Raw genomic sequence first — 20,655 nt, 5'->3', positions numbered from 1 at the left:
GTCTGTTTATATATGTTGCAAAAGTTTCACCAGGCTTTTGATTCCTTGTGTAAAATAAGTGCCTTTCCATTGTAACATTCATTTGGGGGCAGGGATGCCAGATTTCTTAAGGGGCAGGTTGGGACAAAAGAAAAGAAAGAAAAAAAGGTCCTTCACACTAAGTGAAGACCCCAAAAAAAAGGACTTTAATGCGGAACACCTTGCAGTTCCGCATTAAACACATGTAGCTCCGTGTCTGGCGATTTTTGATTGTCTCGTATGCCAGTAGACTACATGTACACTTAGTGTAATCTTTGAGTGACTAGAAAGCACAAAAATGTGATAAGTATTTTCTTGAATTATGTGTTCACTTAGTGTAGGCTTTACTGAATCTGGCCCTTTGTTTAGTTCATGTATATATTGGTGTATTTCCTTTTTTTTTTTTTTTTTTTTGTGTAGGATGTGGGAGAAAATGCATCAGTCATATACAGTACACACCCCCTCCCCCAGGCAACAATACTCCTATTCTAGAAGAAATTCTTGCCTGGACAACCATCATCCTAGGCGACATTAATATTAACTGGCTAGATATCTCCAGTAACAACCCCTCTACTGATATTAACCTTCACATTTACACGCAACTAATCTCTGACATTACCAGACCTGACAATAAGAAAAACAAAGGTTCAATCTTTGATTAGATCTTGGTTTCTGACCCAGACAAAATCTCCTCCACTGGCAAACTCTTAAATAGCATTCGTGTCCACTCTCTAGCATTCATAATACGTAAGCCCACATCTATACCAAACATACACCAGTATCGTTATACCAGAGATCGATTTCATTTCTCCCCAAATACCTTCAGTGACATCCTGCAGTACATTAACTGGAGTCCACTAAAATTTCTCCCACTCATTGAAGCTGTAGAATTCTTTAATTCCACATTTCTTAGGATCATAAACAGTCTAGCCCCACTCCAGCTAAAAAGAATCGAGGCAAAACATGCCAGCTGGCTGGCAAAGTCCACAAGGCAAGTTACGTCCTCTAGGGACAAAGCCTGGCAAAAAAAACAAAGCATATTCTAACCTTACATGATACAAACAGCTTTATAATCGGGCTAAACGCTTAGCTGTCAAAAACAAAAAAGAATACTTCCAAGCTAATCAAGACCAACTTTTGACCTTCACATCTACAGCAACATAAAAGTACAGCAAAAGCAAGGAGCCCTTTATAGGCACAACTATTTTCTTAGCCTCTCTGCTAAAAAGGCCCTGATCTCATCCTTCCTGCTTCCAACTCTTCTATATGGTGCTCCCATCCTCACCAATGTACAGTCCTCCTTGAAAACAAAACTAGACTCTTGCTACAATAAGGTCGCTAAATTTGTTACAAATGCAAAATTTTCTACTCACCACTGTTCCTTTGTGCATCAACTGAACTGGCTAGAATCCTCCCACTTTTTCACTTTTCTACAATTAACTACAGCTCACAAGCTTATCTACCGCCCAGAAAACTGCCCTTCCCTCTCCTCCATACTGACCATGTACCGTCCTAATCGACACCTCAGGTCTGAAAACAAAATGTTACTGACTGTCGAGAAACCTAAGCTGTCAGCTGGCCAAATGTTGTATTCCTTCACCGTGTCTGAGTCATTGAATAATTTCCCTCCTTAACTCAGGGCCACCAGCATCCTGCTTTCTTTAAAAAAAATCCATCAAACTACATCTCTCCTCTTACTGGCTATGCTCCTGCACCCCAACACCTGACTTCTCCCCCTGGAGTCTCACCTTTAACTATTCAGTTACTAAAATTTCCACTCTTTCTCTCTGCCATAATTACTCCCTTGCTGTCACTTTAGCTTGACTTCCCTCCTTTAGCCCTTCTGTCTCCCCCTATTCTTACCCTTAAGTTAACTCTCCACTGCTGAGAATTCTGCAGATATATTCATACTTATTTGAAATTATGCCTTTTATTTCTTCTACATTTTACCATGATTGTAATAATTTTCATCATTGTTCTTATTATTTTCATTCAGTGTAATAGTACTGCTCAACATTGTTCTGTGTGTTAATATTTCTTTGTATGTAATTATTGTGGAGCTTTTCTCCCCAAGCCTCCACTGAAAATGGACTCATTCTAGGCCCAGTGGACTTTCTTGGTTAACAAATGCAATAAATAAATTAAATAAATCATAATATATATACATAAGCAAATACTGAATAAATGCAAAGTCATTCTGTTTTGTGAAGTTTTCTTTATTTGTTTTAGGTCTTGTCTTTTTAATGGGAATAAAAGTTTAGACTACACAGCTCCCATGTCATTCCTGGTAAGTAAAATGTGTATTTTTTATGGCATTTTAAAGTTCACTTTTGCTTGTTGGATGTTTTTACATTTGTTATGCCCATTAAAATGCTATAGGAGAAGAGCAAGTGTGATCATTCCTAGCCTTGATGCTCTTTAATTTTACTAAGCATTACTGTGGTTTAAAATGCTGACTAGTTTGCAATAGTTTTGTATTTGTGTCTGTATCAGTTTTCCATTACTTGGGTGTGTTTAGAATTTGTTTTAAATCTTTTTTTTTTTTAGATTAGGAATCTAGTAGGGTGCAGGCCAATTTGATATTCCTATGGGGAAGCCTATCCTCTTCCCTGGGGAGCACAGCCCTCAGCAGCCCTTCTAAATTCTTCTATTGCTGTTGGGGGTGGTATGCCTCCTCATGCCAAATTTCCCCACTTCGCACATTGTTATGCACTTGGACAATATGGGGTTGGTAGGCTGCATCTCCATCAGTTTTAACTTCTAGTGCTCCCACTGGGTTTTATCTGGTGGGAAACCAGAACTGCCTGTCTTCCCCCAGGACTGGCATGCAGACAACAGCTGCTTCCATTCAATCCAGCCATCTCCTGCAGACCTGTCTTTGACAGTTTTGATAAAAGCAATGTTGTCCAGTTTTGTAAAACAGTGATGCATAGTAACTTGACTAGCATTGCAAACCTGTCTTAAACCTAGTGTCATAAAACTTTTTCAAATGACAGTATATGTAATATGGCTCTAAATTATTTTTCTGTTGTGCAGTTTAGTCCAAGTTCTGTAAACCCTGGGTAAATGTCTTGTACATTAAGTAGCATCTTAAGATTTGCCTGAATACCTGTCTCAAGTTCCATTTTTCTTTTCCTTCTAATTTTCAGTGAGGATTTCTTAGCCTTTTATTGTGATGTTAATGTACTTCCTATATTGGTCATCACTAGCATTATTTCTACTGTTGTTCTTTTTTGAAATGAAGTATCATTGCCCTGCTTAACACAAAAATGAGGGCTATGACACCCCTATGTTTAAAGGAGTTGTTATTTTGTTATTAGCACTATTCCTTGTACCATGTCATTACCACTGCTGCTTTTCAAATTTGCTGCCACTTTCTAGTGAGTTTTGATAGATGTACAAAGTTTTGGTGGAAATTAAGGACTTATTTCACACCCTTTTCTTTCTGTTTAATTTCTCCAAGTCTTTTGGGTTTCTAATACTTTGCTGGGAATGGACCTCATTCCTAAGTCAAAGTATTGTTTGAGTTCATGAAATTAGTATTTTTAGTCTTTGATGTTAGCCAGAAGTGCTCTTCGCAGCACCCACAATGTGCCCAGTAATGACTCCTCCTGCAATTCGTATGGAGTTACATGCATCAGTAACATAAAGTCCTGTTGTAAATTCTTATAAGACCCATGGCTCCTGCTACTGTTGGAACTGTCTGGGGATCCTTCTTCCACATTGCCCTTGTTTCTGCCTACAAATCCTGATATTTTATGACTGTGTGTCTCTCTGTACGTAAGACACTATAGTCACTGGTTATAGTAATTTCAATGATCAATGCTGCTTTTGTCATCTTTTCATGGACTACTGTATCTAGTTTTCTCGCATCTATTTTTGAACTGTTGATAATGCGTGATTCCATGTGAAACTAACTTCATTTTCTATAATGCTTTGTGGCTCATGTTTCCAGTGTTTTTCAGCTACTTCAGTATTATAATGTTTGCACAATCCCCAATGCAACAGTCTTGCAACATTATTATACCTTTCAGTTTACAGTCCTTCTGCCATTACTATATCACAGCCAGCAACAAGATATGTGACTGTCTCCAATTCTCTTACAAAACCTACATTTGTGTCATTCTCCCACATGTTCAATGGACTTAGTAAACCAACATATACACAGTCCACTGTCTTGGGCCGCCAATATTCACCTTCCCTCTTTTAGTTTAAATTCACCTCTCCTTAACCATTCCTGCATTCACTCCTGATCAACATGAGCCTGTTACAAGAGTTTTCTGTACTTGTAGCCATATTTATGCATTTTGCACATTTCTCACCTTCTCATCTGATCCTTCACCTTTATATTCTTTTGTTTTAGCACATTTGGTTGCTGCATGAGTTTTATCTACTGCTGTTTTGATTTCCATTCCCACTATGCTTCTGCTAAACTGTACAGGGAAGTCATCTTAGACTTACTCTCCTCATGTTTTAAAGCTTTGACTGTTTGAGTCTTGTGAGGTCAGCAGATATGTATGCAGTCCTACAACTGCAGGTCTGTACATGTAATACATTTCTAGGAGACCCATACCTCCTTCAGAACAAGTAGTATATAGTCTTGGTATGCATTGATTTTTCTAAATCATTTGAGCATGAAGTGTCCTTTTCCTGTCCAACCTATCCATCACTTTTGGAGCCAGTCAGTCACTCACTCCAAAACTGTATGTTAGGACAGGAAGAGCAAATTTGTTTATAGGCTGAACTTCAATACAGAAAACAGTGCTGACATCTAGGAGCAAACTCTTCTAAAATATTCCTTACTAAGTTTTATTATTTATTTGTGTTTTATTTTTGATCCTTTATCATTTCTTAAGTATTTATACACTACCTCTTGCTCAAGTTCCTTTATATCACATTCATGTTCCAAACTGATATTTTCTTTGTGCTGCAGCTTTCCTACTGTAAAGGCTGCTTTTGCATATTTGTCAAGACCAGATAACATTCTTATCTGAAAAAGTTTTGACCACTTGCAGTTGTGCTTTCATTTCCACTTATCTGAAAATGTTTTGACCACTTGCAGTTGTGCTTTCATTTCCACATCTGATGAACTCTACAGATGTTCTTCGTGTTTCACTGTTGCAGTCATTACATTTGGGTAATCTGCTGGCAGGTTGCCCTCAGTCGGCCTGATTAAAGTCTTGGGTCCTGTGTCGGTTGCTGTCCCTTCTTCCATGATGTCAGGTCGTCAGGGGTATAAAACATGCATCCAATGCCATTACATCAGCAGTCTTTCTTGCCGTGCAGTGGTCTAAGCAGAAGCAGTTCGCAAGTGCCGGTCAGCCAACTCCTGAAATTTTTGTTTTCGAGTTTCAGAACCGAACTCTTCAACTTAAAGCTAAGTACCCCATTGGGGAAACTTTTTCTTGCTCCTTACCGATGTCAGTAAAAGTTAATAATTGCATTACTTGTGGAAAGCAAATACCTCACAAAGATTTTCATTCATACTGTTTTCCTTGCCTGGGCCCTGAACACTACGTACCTTGCTGTCTGTTTTGTGCTTTAATCAGCGCACTATCCGTCGTCGGTACATTTTTGCCTCTAAGTGTTTCGGTTCTCGGTTTAATTATCCAGAAATGTTATCAGTTAGCCATCTGACTACCGGGTTTCCGAAAAAATGCAAAGATAATGACAGAGACAGGCCGCCGAGGTCCAAAACTGCCGACAATGCTTCAACTAAGCCCGTCGCCAGTTCGCCGGTACTCAGTGAGGTGCTTTCGCAGGCCTCTGAGACCCATTCAGAGTCTGGTATGCCGCAAGATGCTTCACCTATGGAACCCACGGATGTCTCTACCTTGGATGGGTCCGGAGCCGCTGTGCAGGCACCGGCTTCTGAGGGTGTATTCAGGCCTACAGACTTGCATATTAAACCGACTCCACCTTCATTACTAAGGTCTAAATCTCTATCTGTGTCTAAAAAAATGATGCCCAGGCCACATGTTCAGGCCCCTATGCCAAAAAAACAAATGATCAAAATGGCTGTAGATTTAATTACTGTAATCAGGGGTAGTCAACCCCCCCCCCCCCCAAGAGGCCTAGGGCTGAGCTTGATTATGAATCTTCTGATCAGATTTCTGTTTCTTCTGACTCTTCTAATGACCTGGATTTGTCCATACCTACTTATGAGGATTCTGATGCAGAGGATTCCATTCCCTCTGCTTCCCCTCCTGAGGATTTTTCTTTTGGGGAAACTTTACATACCTTAAGGGAGCATTTCCACTGGGAAAGTCAGGAATTTTCTAATTCAAAAAAGAAGCTTAGGGATTTCCTTCTACCTCAGCATAGGCCTTTGGCTATACCTCCTGTACTAGACATTGTTGATGATGTGTTTTCGGAATCCAGTATGGCCTCTGATTCCCTGCCTCCGGCACCTAGTAAACATGACAAGATACTACAGGGTTCCTGAGTCCCACAAGTTCCTTTTCAAAAATCCTGTTGCAGATCCTGAAACCGTTTCTCAGGGGCCCAAGGGCATTAAGGCTTCTACTGCTAAAAATCCTACCGTTTCTGATACAGACTCCAGGGCGCTGGATAGATGGGGTAAGAAGGTTTATACTTCTGCAACCTTGGCAATCAGGGCTTTAAACTGCCAATTTCATATGTTATAAAATCAACAGAATACTATTGGACTGCTTAAGCAGAAAATAATGTTGATTCCTGACTGTGTGGAAAATAAAGATTTGCGACTGCAACCAAACCAAAGGTATCACGCACATGGGACTAGCGTGCACGGTCCAAAAGCACCAAGACCTCAAACCAAAATGGACCAGCATGTATAGGATGTAAAGTAATAGTTTATTGCTTCAATAAATCCATGTATCAGCAATAGTAAAAACCATGCTGAATAAGCAAACCGGTTTCGGCTAATGTTAGCCTTTCTCAATGCCAAATATCCATGAAAATAAAACACCACCATTTTGAAACATACTTATAGTCCCTCTCTTAAAGAGATATTGCCCAATTGTAAAAATATTAAATGTACTCACCAAATACAGATATCCTCATAATGTGCACCACATGTTCTAAAATCAATTATATATTTAAACAAAAATAAATGTAGATATATCCCATCCAGAAAATCTGGCAGATATAAAACGTATATTCCAAACATATAATGTTATATAACAAATATAACAAATATGACACCAAGCAAATAACCTGCCATTATAAATATATAGCAATACATATATGGCTGGAATATAATGTTTAATATTAATAAGACCACCCATAATAAATATATTGAAAATGCATATAGCATGGTTATTTGCATACATAAAAAATAGAAAATAGAAAATGAACATGTGTTTTGAACCTAATAAATTGGTTCCAATGTATTCAATCCTGGTCTGAAAAGACCCCCTAACCTGATAATCCATTTGTTCTCCATATCATTGAGTTTCTTGTGCCATCCTGCTTTGAATTTTCGATGTAAAGTAATTCTATCTATAATAATGAATGTAAAATGAGCAGAAGGGTGTTCAAGGGTATGTTTATACAGAGCGTTGGTCATACGTTTATTTCTAATCGCACTTATATGTTCACAAACCCTAAATTTAACAGGCCTAGAGGTCTGTCCCACATACAATGCGGAGCAATTACAAGTGGCCAAATATATAGCCCAGTCTGAACTACAATTAGCAAACATCCTAATCTCAAAAACCTGAGATGTGTTTCTGCTAGAAAACTCACAAGTTTTAGGCATGTGTTTACAAAATGAGCAATGGCCACATGGAAAACTCCCCTTAAGTGTTTTTCCCTCCAAAGTGGTCTGTAATGAGTTATGTGAACTGTATCTCTTGTAATGAGTTAGAAAAGAATTTAAATTTCTTCCCCTGCGGTAAGAAAAGGAACATTGTTGAGGTAATATACGGTTCAGGAATTCATGGGAGCGTAGAATGTCCCAATGTTGGTTAATTATATCAACAAATCGATTAGTATTAGCCCCATATGTAGTGACTAACCTCAAAGTGGAATTGTTCCGTGATCCAGACATGAACTGTTTAGATTTATATTGTAATAAATCAGAACGTGATAAATTATTGACTGTTTTCAAAGATTTGAAAATGGTATATTTATGATATCCACGATCAACAAATCTATTGACAAGGTCATCACAAAAATTAGAGCCATCCTCTGGAGAAGAACATATTCTTTTCATCCTCATAAACTGAGATTTGGGGGTGTTGTGGATGATGTGGCGTGGATGACAACTATCCGCATGTAGCAGAGTGTTGTACTGAGGAAATTTCCTATAAACCGACGTGGCTAAGGTGTGATCCTCAAGTCTGGTAACCAAAACATCCAAAAACACAATGCTACCATGTTCTATATTAGCTGAAAATCGAATTACAAAACTGTTGTCATTTAAATAGTCCACAAAATTAGAAAGTTGTTCCTTATTTCCACGCCACACCATCCAACAATCATCCAAATATCTTCTCCAAATATCTAGATGTGGCAAAAAAAAGTTGTGATGTGTATCATATATATATGTCGCCTCAAAATAACCCATGAACAGATCGGCATATATGGGTAATGACGCCCCCATTGCTGTGCCATTAATTTGCCAATAAACTTGGCCGTTGTAATGAAAAATATTTTTACATAATACAAATTCGGTCAGTTTAGTCAGAAAATTGTTAAATCCTGTAGAATATAATTTAGACTTGTAAAGCCAGTATGAAACAGCTAAAATGCCTAATTCATGTGGTATGCTTGTGTATAATGAGGTTGGGATACAGTCATTCCTTATTAATAAGAGTATTTTTTTCATTGGATCTTAATTTTTCTGGAACATTCTCAGCAGTAAAATATTTGGGCAAAAAAATTATTATTGTATTGGTTTGGCTATGTGTGGTCAAAATATGTTCAACACTGCATTTATAACATTTTGAGATCTGAATAAGGAGACCTAAATAATTTTATTGTTGGGTAGCATTGGCTATCATAATACCAGATGAGATGAAGGTCGATCTGGTTTAAAATCATTTATTGCTCATTTGAATTTTGTTTAACATAGACCCTATCAGTACCAGATGAGACGAATGTCATTCTGGTTTATAATTATTACTCTTGCTTCTTTGAAGTTGTTAAAGTCACTTCAATACCAGAGGAGATGAAGGTCGATCTGGTTTAAAATTAAAATTATTCATCTGGCTTATTTCAATCCTGTCTAACACAGGCTATATTAGTACCAGATGAGACGAATGTCATTCTGGTTTATAACTATTAATCTGAAGTAGGAAGACTTCATTCGTCTGCAACCTGTGGGTATCGGATCCGACCTCGGATCCGAGCCGGCAATTCAAAAGCTTAGGCTCCGAGCTCCTAGCTCCTCCCTCTTACCCATAACCCCTTGCCACGCCCTGACTGACCTCAGATTTCGTTTGCCGCTTTTCAAGAAGCAACGGAATTCTTGAGCTCCTGGCGTGGTTTTTGAGATAAGTGGTTTTCTGACAGGAAAATTGTTAAAATTCTCATTTTTTGTTTAAAAATAGTTAGTGTTGTGTGTGGTTAAGGCTTTCCTCCCTCTTTAGTTAACTTTCTCGGGTTTTGAGTACTCTTGTGTGTGTGCGTGTAGGTTTAGGCCTTAGGCGTTATGTGTGACAGGCCTAAGGCTGTCTTTTCGAAATGAGTGTGGCCATAAGCTGTCCCCAGCAGATGGCCACACTCGTTAGAATGCTTGGGGGTTGAACACCTGTCTTCTGGTTGTACCATTTGTGCAGGGTTCAACCCCGGCTTTAAGGGAACGGAGGTCGGTTAGTGCTGGCGGGTCTTTTACCCCAGATACTGCTTCGCCTCTGCCCTCCAGTCAGCAACTTGTTGCTGTCAGTTCTCCCTCCGGCTGGGACTCAACCTCCCTTAAAATGCCGGAGGGGAAGGATTCTAGTAGGAGAGACAGAAGGAGAGGCACAGGAGAAGCACCACAAGAGGAGAGCGAAGCTTCCAGCTCGGCTCCTCCATCTGCGGGCTTCCCCTGTGCCTTCTAGCTTTCCTCCTCCTCGGCTCCACTCCCTCGGTTCTCTCCTGACCCGAGGAGGAGGAGGCTAGCCCTTCCAGGAGGTCACCGAGACAGTTCTCTAGGTCCGCCGGTGGCCTCCTCTAGATCGACCTTTTCGATGAGCGAAGCTGATATGGACCGGATGATGAGGAAATTCATCCAGGCCCAAATGCAAATGGGAGTGCTCTAGCCCCCAACCGGGAGGGGCTTGACCCCTCTTTCGCCCCGTAGGTCCTTCTCCGCCCCATGCCACGGGTCCGGAGTTTTCGGCGCCGTGCAGATTTGGATCCGCTGGTGGGTCGGATCCGATTGGTCGGCGCACCTCGGATCCGTCCCATCCCTTGAGTGCTTCGGGTACTTCGGACCCGACCTCTCGGAGCCGAGGGCCGAGCCTCGGATCCGAGGGAGCTGGTGTGTCTTCGCCCGCCCAGGTCGGAGCGCACTGGTCTCGGATCCGATGGTTTCGACTCCGATCCGTACGTCGGATCCGAGTGGGGGTCGGCTCTCGGGGCTTAGAGAAGCTGGCTCCCCCTCGGCTTTCAACGTTATGGAAAGGGCACTGTCGAGGACCTCCGGACCCCCGGTCCCTGCCACGGCTCCATCCCGCACTCCATTGCAGTTGGGCCAGGCCCCCACCAGCCGGTCCCAGGGACAGCCCGCCTCGATGTCCCAAGTGGTTCCCTTGGAACATCCATCTGCTGAAGAGTACTCCTCGGACAGCCCCCCCGATGAAGTACCTCGGAAGCGCAAGTGCAAGAGGAGGCACATGGACTCCCTGAGTCCGTCACTGAAGACACGGACTTGGATGAAGGGAAGGCTCCCCAGGTCACCCCTGAGGACGTCTCATTTGGAGACATCATGGAGATGTTAAGGATCAGGGGGTGGTCTGCCCCAAGGCTTCTTCAGACGAGTCTGTGTTCTTGGAGGCATTCGAGGCGGGCCCTTCTACCTCTTGGGTGTCCCCTCCTGCTGACCCCCTGGTAGATCTTATATCTATCAGGGCGTGGAAGGATCCGGACACCATTGAGCCTATCCCAAAACGCCCGGACCGCATTCTTTCTCCTCCATCAGACCGCACCCACTGGAGTAAGGGTCCCCCTGTAGATGCCATGATGATGGCTGCGGCCACAAAGAGGGAATTGGCCCAGGAGAGTCCCTCCGTCCATCCTCCGGGCAAGGAGTCCCGCTCGATGGATCGAATTGGGAAGCGAGTGTTTAGTTCAGCGACCTTCTCCTTGAGAGCTGAACTACATGGCATGTCATTAGGATGCAGCGAGATCTGATTAAAGAGTACGCTGCATCTCCCCCGGAGTCCATCTCGAGTGAGGATAAGCAGGTTTATTCCACCCGAATGGCCACTCTCAGATCTGTATCCAACACATCTATGCGGCTGCTGTCTCATGCTACTGAGGGAGCTGCTAGAGCCAGCGGAGCAGGCCTTGTCATGAGGCGACAGGCCTGGCTCCGCCATTGTGATTTTGCTGAGCCCTTTAAGGCGACCTTCGCGAATGCCCCTTTCGATGGTTCTGCCTTATTTGGCAAGACTGTTCGTGACACTTGTCCAGAGCGAAAAGGACGGAAGACGCTGTCTGCCGTCGGAGTCCGCTTCTCAGCTCCCCAGAGGTCCTTCTCTAAGAACCAAAAGGGACAGAAGAAGATGTGGTTCGAAGTCGCAGCAGTCCCAACCTGCTCGGATAACCAGTCCTTCCGTGGCAGAGGAGGACGGGAGGTCGCTGTGCCAGAGGCAGGGGGCTCCTGGCAATTTTGGGTCCAGAGAACCTTCTCTGAGAGACCCACGCAGCAGCCCTGAAGGGTTGCCCGGCTGTCCGTCTCTGGAGGCAGTCGGGGGGCGGTTTTCGATGCACTTGACTTCTTGGGAGTCCATAACAACAGACAGTTGGGTGCTTCGACTCATATCCAGAGGATATTCAATACCCCTAATCAAGATCCCCAAATCTCGCAGCCTCCCAGATGTTCCACCCGACCAAAGGGAGGTGGCAGCTCTCGAAATCGAGCAGCTGCTAGGAAAAAGAGCCATCCAGCACGTCCCCCCAGATCAAGCCGGATTAGGGTTTTACTCCAGGTTCTTTTTGGTGCCAAAGAAGACGGGGGACTTAAGACCAATTTTAGACCTTTCCCTGTTGAACCTGTCAGTAACCAAGCAAAAGTTCCGGATGGTCACCCTGCAATCTATACTCCCCCTGTTGAGGGAGAACGACTGGATGTGTTCCATAGACCTCAAGGATGCGTACTCCCACATTCGGATGGACAGACGATCCAGGAGGTTTCTTCGCCCGGCTGGGAGCCAGTCACTATCAGTTCAGGGTCCTCCCCTTTGGTCTCACCTCAGCCCCCAGGGTGTTTACCAAGGTGTTAGCGGTGGTAGCGGCCCACCTGAGGCTCCAGGGATTACAGGTCTTTCCATACCTGGACGACTGGCTCCTAACTACATCATCAAGGCATCTTCTGTGCTCAGCCAGGGATTACTTCCTTCAACTAGCACCAAGGCTGGGCATAACGATCAACTGGGAGAAATCTTTCCTGAATCCAACTCAAATTATAGATTTCATAGGAGGAAGACTAGACACCAGATCAATGCGAGCCTTCCTCACCCCAGACCGTATCGTCAGCCTGAGGTGTCATGTGACAGCGATCCTTCAACCATCACCAACTGCAGCTTCGGTCCTGAGGGCCCTAGGTTCTATGGCGGCAGCTATTCCGCTTCTAATTCATGCCCGCTTACGCATGCGGGTTCTTCAATGGACCCTTCAAGTTCAGTGGTCTCCTCTTTGTTCGTCTCTAAACGCTCCGATTGTGGTCAGCAGAGCGTGCAGGGACTCCCTTCTGTGGTGGCTTCTTTCTTCGGAGCCCCTAGCAGGAAGACCCTTGCTGCATTTCCCGAGCCACAGTGACCACGGACGCTTCTTGCCTCGGGTGGGGGTGTCATTCTACGGGAAAGATTGTCCAAGGCACGTGGAATCCCACAGAGACATCATTGCATATAAATGTCCTGGAAATGAGGGCGGTGCTCCTAGCGTTGCAAGCACTTCACCACGTTCTTCCTACAGGGACTATTGCGATTCAGACAGACAACATGTCCGTAGTCTGGTATATCAACAAGCAGGGAGGAACCAGGTCTTATCCCCTTTGTCGAGAGGCCATGAGAGTCTGGGAATGGGCAATTTCCACCAAACGCTTTCTGATAGCAACGCACATTCCGGGAAAGTCCAACATCCTTGCGGACAAGCTCAGTCGCACCATCCTTTCTCCACACGAGTGGTCCCTAAACCTTCAAGTAGCGAAGAAGATTTTTGCGTTTGGGGCAACCCTGTTGCGATCTTTTGCTTCTCCCTCAAACGCCAAATGCGACAATTTCTTCGCTCTACTTCCCACCAGGGAGTTCCCGAGGGATGCTCTGGTGCATGCTTGGCCTCCCGGTCTCCTTTATGCCTACCCTCCACTTCCTCTGATCAGAGGTTTCTGCAGAAAGCCAACAGTTTGGGGAGCAGAATGATTCTCATTGCCCCATTCTGGCCTCGACAACCTTGGTTCCCCTCGTATGGTCTCACAAAATCAATCCACCATGGATTCTGGATCCAATTTGGATCTCATCTCTCACCCTCTGGGAATGCCAGTTCCCAATCATGGACCCTGAAGTTGACAGCTTGGCTGCTCCAATTCCAACCTTAATTAGGACTCGGTATCTCTTCACCGGTCAAAGCAATTTTGGTGGCTGCTCATAAACCTTCTACCAGACAGGTTTATCGGAGTAAATGGAAGAGGTTCTCTATATGGGCAGGGCAGAGAACGGTGGATCCTTTTTCAGCACCTATCTCTGCGGTGCTAGATTTTTAACAGACCTCTTTCATCAAGGGGCCAGTTCTTCCACGATTAAAGTACAATTGGCTATATCGCATTATCACATTGGACAGGACACAGCTCCCCTTATGACAGCGAAATTATGCAAATCCTTTCTTAAAGGGAGTTTTTATTAAGGCCTCCAGTCAAGGAGGTTGTACCGCCTTGGGATTTGTCTTTAGTCCTGCAGGCCCTTACTGCTCCTCCCTTGAGCCTGCAGCTTCTGCTGATTTAAAATTCCTTTCCTGGAAGACTGTCTTTCTGGTAGCTATCACTTCAGCCAGAAGGGTGTCTGAGCTTCAGGCTCTTTGTGTCAAACCGCCTTACCTTTCTTTCTTCCCTGATAGGGTGTGCCTCAGGACCAATCCATCTTTTCTTCGAAGGTCTCTTCTGAATCCAATATTAACCAGTCAATCAATTTGCCTGTTTTTTCCCAAGTATTCAAACAAAGGGAATACAAATTGCATTCATTGGATGTTCATAGACAATTACGTTTTATATTAACAGGACAGCTGGCCACAGGAAATCAGATCAGCTGTTCGTCTCCTTTGCTAAATTTGCTCTGGGTAAAGCAGTGTCTAAAGTCACTCTGTCTAAATGGATTGCTAATTGCATATTGCAGGCATATGACACTTCAGGCAGACCTGCTCCTAAGAGGGTTACGGCTCATTCTACTAGGGCAGTTTCTACGTCAGCCGCCTTTAAGTCCCGTGTTTCGTTGGATGATATCTGCGCGGCAGCTACTTGGGCTTCGCCTCATACTTTTATTTCTCATTACAAGGTGGATGTTGTTTCTAGAGGAAGAGCATCCTTTGGCTCAGCGGTGCTCGAACATCCTTCCATGATGGCCGCCCAAGATTCAGGTAGCTAGGGACTCTGTCCCACAGGTTGCAGACGAATGAAGTCTTCCTACTTCAGATTTAGAAGTTATGCACTCACCATAACGTTCCATCTGAGTAGGTGACTTCATTTGAATGCAACCATCCCCTCCATCCCCTGACCTTTATAGAGCGAGTATTTATGCTGTTTTAGTATACTGTGGTCAGTATTTGAGGCAAACTCAATCTGAGGTCAGTCAGGGCGTGGCAAGGGGTTATGGGTAAGAGGGAGGAGCTAGGAGCTCGGAGCCTAAGCTTTTGAATTGCCGGCTCGGATCCGAGGTCGGATCCGATACCCACAGGTTGCATCCGAATGAAGTCACCTACTCAGATGGAACGTTATGGTGAGTACATAACTTCTAATTTTTGCTTCTTTGACCGTGTCAAACCAGTTATATTTTCTATCAGGGAATTGGTTCCCTTTGAGGTTGAGCCTCATTTATTAGTATTGTGATACTGGTTGAGACGAATGTCATTGCAATCAATATACTTTAGCCTGAGACACCAATTTACCTTTTGTCATATGTAACAATATGGGTTCTTATTATTATGGATAGGTAGTGTTTTTGTTTTGACTACAACATTCTAGAAATGTCTATAGAACATTTCTTTCAATAATAGATAGATTTCCTTTTTTCTGTTTGTGACTGTTTCAGAAATTTCACAATATTGTTTTTTGTACCCTATTGGTTTTTTTTTTTTTTTTTTGAATTATTCCAATATGGATTTAAATGATATCTTACATGGACTAGCAGCTGATAAGGATAATTTGGAGGTGTTTGGCCTGACTACTAATGCCAGTTTAAATATGACTGATTCTATAACCAATGATGAACAAAAATGTAGTTATACATTTACCAAACTAGGGAGACAGATGAGAATTTTACGAACGAATGTTTGGCATATGAAGTTGTCCAAGGCTTATCAAGCTAAGAACATAACACCAAGGGGGTTGAGGGTACTGCTACAACCTTTGGTGGCACATATTGATGATGAGTTATCCAAAGATTGGGTTGCAGCACAACATTCAGCATCCATGCTTTTTGTAGGTTGTTTGTTAAAATATTATGACAGAATAATCACTACTAATCTGTCAGATATTCAATGTTTGTGCTTGGAGGCTGAACAATTTAATAAGCAGCAGTATTATTCTCAGCATGTCTCCAATTTGGCTAAAGATTTGTCTATTCTTGAAAAACAACTGATGAAAAGAAAGATCAACAAATTTCAGCGTGATCTTATGGACTATGAAAAAGGGAAACCTTTTATTAGTCAGAAAACAGTTAGATTCAGTGAACCAAAAACCACTCAGAGGGGTAACAATAACAAGAAAAGACCTAGGTCAATTCTCAGACATCAACATATCTCTTCAGATTGTACTTCTGAGGAAGAAACTTCTTCCACCACTGATGGAGAAGTGTCCTCACGCCAGGCGTCCCCAGTGGCGAAAAGAAGACAGATGCCCCCTTTAGATCAAAGGGTAGGAGGAGGGGGGCAGAAAACACAGATCTAGGTTCAAATACCCCAACTCTACAGAATCTGTTGAAACAAATGCTACAATAATTAATAATGTTCATAATATTTCTTCTACCATTCTTTCCCCTGCTCAGATTACACTTTTAAATAAAGGATTGAACTTTGTTCCAAGTTCTGTGGTTCCTGAACATGATTTATTAAATGATGTTAACAATTTTTGCAGACTACTCAATCTGAAAATATTTTTTTCAGACAAGAATGACTCTCAAAGATCTACTGAATTTAGATTCAGAAAATCCACTTTTGTTGCTCCAATGAACAAACATGTTTCTATTTTCAGGGAATGTATCTTGAAGGAGTTACACTATGCTAATGTATATCAACCTCAATTTAATAATTTATGCCCCATGGAAAGACAGGCCTTATTAGATCTCAAAAACAATCATCAGCTAGTCATTACAATGGCTGACAAAGGAGGTGCCATAGTGGTAATGGATTATCAAGCTTATACTAATGAGGCTCTTCGACAACTATCTGACTCTAGTTATTACAAACAGCTAAAGGTGGATCCTACTCTACGTTTCAAGGCTGAAATAGATAGGTTTTTGGAAGTGTCTACTACTCAGGGGGTGATTACGGAAAAGGTAGCTAAGGAGTTACAGGTGGAGGAACCTTTTCCCCAATACCTATATCTGTTACCTAAAATTCACAAGGATGCACAAAACCCCCAGGCAGACCCATTGTTTCTGCGTGGTTCTTTAACTGAACCTCTATCGACCTTCCTTACTGTATATTTAAAACCATTATTGAAACAGATTCGATCACATACAGGACACAACTGAGTTTCTTAATATAGTTCAAGACTCACAACTAGAATCCTCGTGGTGGTTGTGCACCCTTGATGTAGCCTCATTATACACAAGCATACCACATGAATTAGGCATTTTAGCTGTTTCATACTGGCTTTACAAGTCTAAATTATATTCTACAGAATTTAACAATTTTCTGACTAAACTGACCGAATTTGTATTATGTAAAAATATTTTTCATTACAACGGCCAAGTTTATTGGCAAATTAATAGCACAGCAATGGGGCGTCATTAAGCCCCATATATGCCGATCTGTTCATGGGTTATTTTGAGGACATATATATATGATACACATCACAACTTTTTTTTGCCACATCTAGATATTTGGAGAAGATATTTGGATGATTGTTGGATGGTGTGGCGTGGAAATAAGGAACAACTTTCTAATTTTGTGGACTATCTAAATGACAACAGTTTTGGAATTCGATTTTCAGCTAATATAGAACATGGTAGCATTGTGTTTTTGGATGTTTTGGTTACCAGACTTGAGGATCACACCTTAGCCACGTCGGTTTATAGGAAATTTCCTCAGTACAACACTCTGCTACATGCGGATAGTTGTCATCCACGCCACATCATCCACAACATCCCCAAATCTCAGTTTATGAGGATGAAAAGAATATGTTCTTCTCCAGAGGATGGCTCTAATTTTTGTGATGACCTTGTCAATAGATTTGTTGATCGTGGATATCATAAATATACCATTTTCAAATCTTTGAAAACAGTCAATAATTTATCACGTTCTGATTTATTACAATATAAATCTAAACAACAGTTCATGTCTGGATCACGGAACAATTCCACTTTGAGGTTAGTCACTACATATGGGGCTAATACTAATCGATTTGTTGATATAATTAACCAACATTCGGACATTCTACGCTCCCATGAATTCCTGAACCGTATATTACCTCAACAATGTTCCTTTTCTTACCGCAGGGGAAGAAATTTAAATTCTTTTCTAACTCATTACAAGAGATACAGTTCACATAACTCATTACAGACCACTTTGGAGGGAAAAACACTTAAGGGGAGTTTTCCATGTGGCCATTGCTCATTTTGTAAACACATGCCTAAAACTTGTGAGTTTTCTAGCAGAAACACATCTCAGGTTTTTGAGATTAGGATGTTTGCTAATTGTAGTTCAGACTGGGCTATATATTTGGCCACTTGTAATTGCTCCGCATTTTATGTGGGACAGACCTCTAGGCCTGTTAAATTTAGGGTTTGTGAACATATAAGTGCGATTAGAAATAAACGTATGACCAACGCTCTGTATAAACATACCCTTGAACACCCTTCTGCTCATTTTACATTCATTATTATAGATAGAATTACTTTACATCGAAAATTCAAAGCAGGATGGCACAAGAAACTCAATGATATGGAGAACAAATGGATTATCAGGTTAGGGGGTCTTTTCAGACCAGGATTGAATACATTGGAACCAATTTATTAGGTTCAAAACACATGTTCATTTTCAATTTTTTATGTATGCAAATAACCATGTTATATGCATTTTCAATATATTTATTATGGGTGGTCTTATTAATATTAAACATTATATTCCAGCCATAAATGTATTGCTATATATTTATAATGGCAGGTTATTTGCTTGGTGTCATATTTGTTATATTTGTTATATAACATTATATGTTTGGAATATACGTTTTATATCTGCCAGATTTTCTGGATGGGATATATCTACATTTATTTTTGTTTAAATATATAATTGATTTTAGAACATGTGGTGCACATTATGAGGATATCTGTATTTGGCGAGTACATTTAATATTTTTACAATTGGGCAATATCTCTTTAAGAGAGGGACTATAAGTATGTTTCAAAATGGTGGTGTTTTATTTTCATGGATATTTGGCATTGAGAAAGGCTAACATTAGCCGAAACCGGTTTGCTTATTCAGCATGGTTTTTACTATTGCTGATACATGGATTTATTGAAGCAATAAACTATTACTTTACATCCTATACATGCTGGTCCGTTTTGGTTTTTGGAAAATAAAGATTTACAGGATTTATTGCATTCTGCTGAACAAGTTGGAAAACATACTTTGCAATGTGGTTTTGATTCTTTAGAGGCCTCGTGCAGGGCTGCTGTTACTGGTTCTGTGCTTAGAAGGCATGCTTGGCTTAAGGAGCAATCTTTGCCCTGATCATGTTAAAGCAAAATTGTTGGATGCTCCTTTAAATCAGGACCGCCTATTTGGCAATAAAGCTGAAGAAGTTCTAAAAAAGATGGAAGATAAAGCTAAATCTATGCAAACTGTTAAAGATGTCTTACAAGTGCAACCTCCAAGATTTAGTAGGCACTGGCCTACTAAGAATTGGTCTTTTCCAGCTCCTTCCTGATCCTCTCAAGCCAAACCCAGACACACCAAAAGCACCAAGTTTCAGTCCCAGGGGACTCTCAGATCTAAGCAATGGGTGGCCTCCACTTCCAAATCTGGAAGTAACAAGACACCCCCCTATGGTAAACAGTCTCAATGACTTCCTTTTAAAATTACCAAGCACTTACCTTTTAGCCGCCCCTTTGGGGGGAAAGATTGCTCTTCATGCAAAGAACTGGGAACTCATAACCCAGGACAAATGGGTTTTAAATATATAGTGTCCCTGGGATACAGATTTCATTTCCACACGTTGCCAACACCAAACGGGTGGCCAAACCTGCCCCCAAATTATTGGGCAGAGGCTCAAAAACAAGTACTTTCCCTCTTAAACATGGGGGCTATTCAACCAGTACCAGAAGAGGAAAAGGGACAGGGTTTCTATTCCAGGCTTTTTCTGGTACCCAGAAAAGACCAATCATGGCATCCAATTCTGGACCGGTCTACTCTAAACACCTTTCTGGACATTCCAAAATTCAAGATGCTGACTCTTCACCAGTTACTTCCTATGCTAGGCGAAGATGCCTGGTTGGCAACTCTAGATTTAAAAGAAGCATACCTGCACATCCCAGTCAGGGAATCTTGCAGAAGACACCTACGCTTCAAAGCAGGCTACTTGCATTTTCAGTTTTCTGCACTGCCCTTTGGCTTGTCTACTGCGCCCAGGGTTTTCACAAAGTGCCTGGCTAAAGTTATTGCATTTTGCAGGCAAAGAAATATTCAAATATATCCATACCTGGATGATTGTCTAATTCAGGCAGAAAACCAGGGCATTCTTCTAAATCATCTGACGTTTGTAAAAAGGGTTCTAACTTATCTGGGGTACACCATAAATGAAAAGAAATCACAACTGGTACCCTCTCAACAGATTATATTCCTGGGTGCAAGCTTGAATACAACTGCCCAGATGGCGTTCCTCACGCCAGAGAAACAAATTCAACTGGTAACTTAGTTCAAACAATTGGCCACAAAATCTCTATCTGCAAGACAAATACTGCAAGCTTTGGGGTTCATGGCCTCCTGCATTCTTCTGATTCTATATGCAAGACTGCATATGAGGACACTACAGTGGTACATAAAAAGTCTATGGAGTCAACATTGTCACAGCCTGAA

General features: G+C 41.9%; 1 protein-coding gene across 4 annotated transcripts in view; it reads left to right on the top strand.

The window, feature by feature from the left end:
* The window catches only part of STRADA (STE20 related adaptor alpha), a 923,993-nt gene that overhangs the window by 86,868 nt on the left and 816,470 nt on the right, over nucleotides 1–20,655 (top strand). For 3 of the 4 annotated variants that reach the window (XM_044055203.1, XM_044055205.1, XM_044055204.1), the window contains exon 3: nucleotides 2,248–2,305. The exons of the other annotated variant lie outside the window; for it this stretch is intronic. In XM_044055203.1, coding sequence (XP_043911138.1) covers nucleotides 2,294–2,305 — 12 coding nt within the window. In that variant the 5' untranslated portion in view covers nucleotides 2,248–2,293. The remainder of the gene's footprint in view (nucleotides 1–2,247; nucleotides 2,306–20,655) is intronic. 4 annotated transcript variants of the gene reach the window in all.

Source organism: Protopterus annectens, chromosome 13.part0 (assembly GCF_019279795.1).
Source record: "Protopterus annectens isolate FY-2018-M chromosome 13.part0, PAN1.0, whole genome shotgun sequence".
Taxonomy (NCBI): Eukaryota; Metazoa; Chordata; order Ceratodontiformes; family Protopteridae; genus Protopterus; species Protopterus annectens.
Note: the sequence above shows the minus strand (reverse complement) of the source record. Positions and strands in the feature narration are given on the sequence as shown.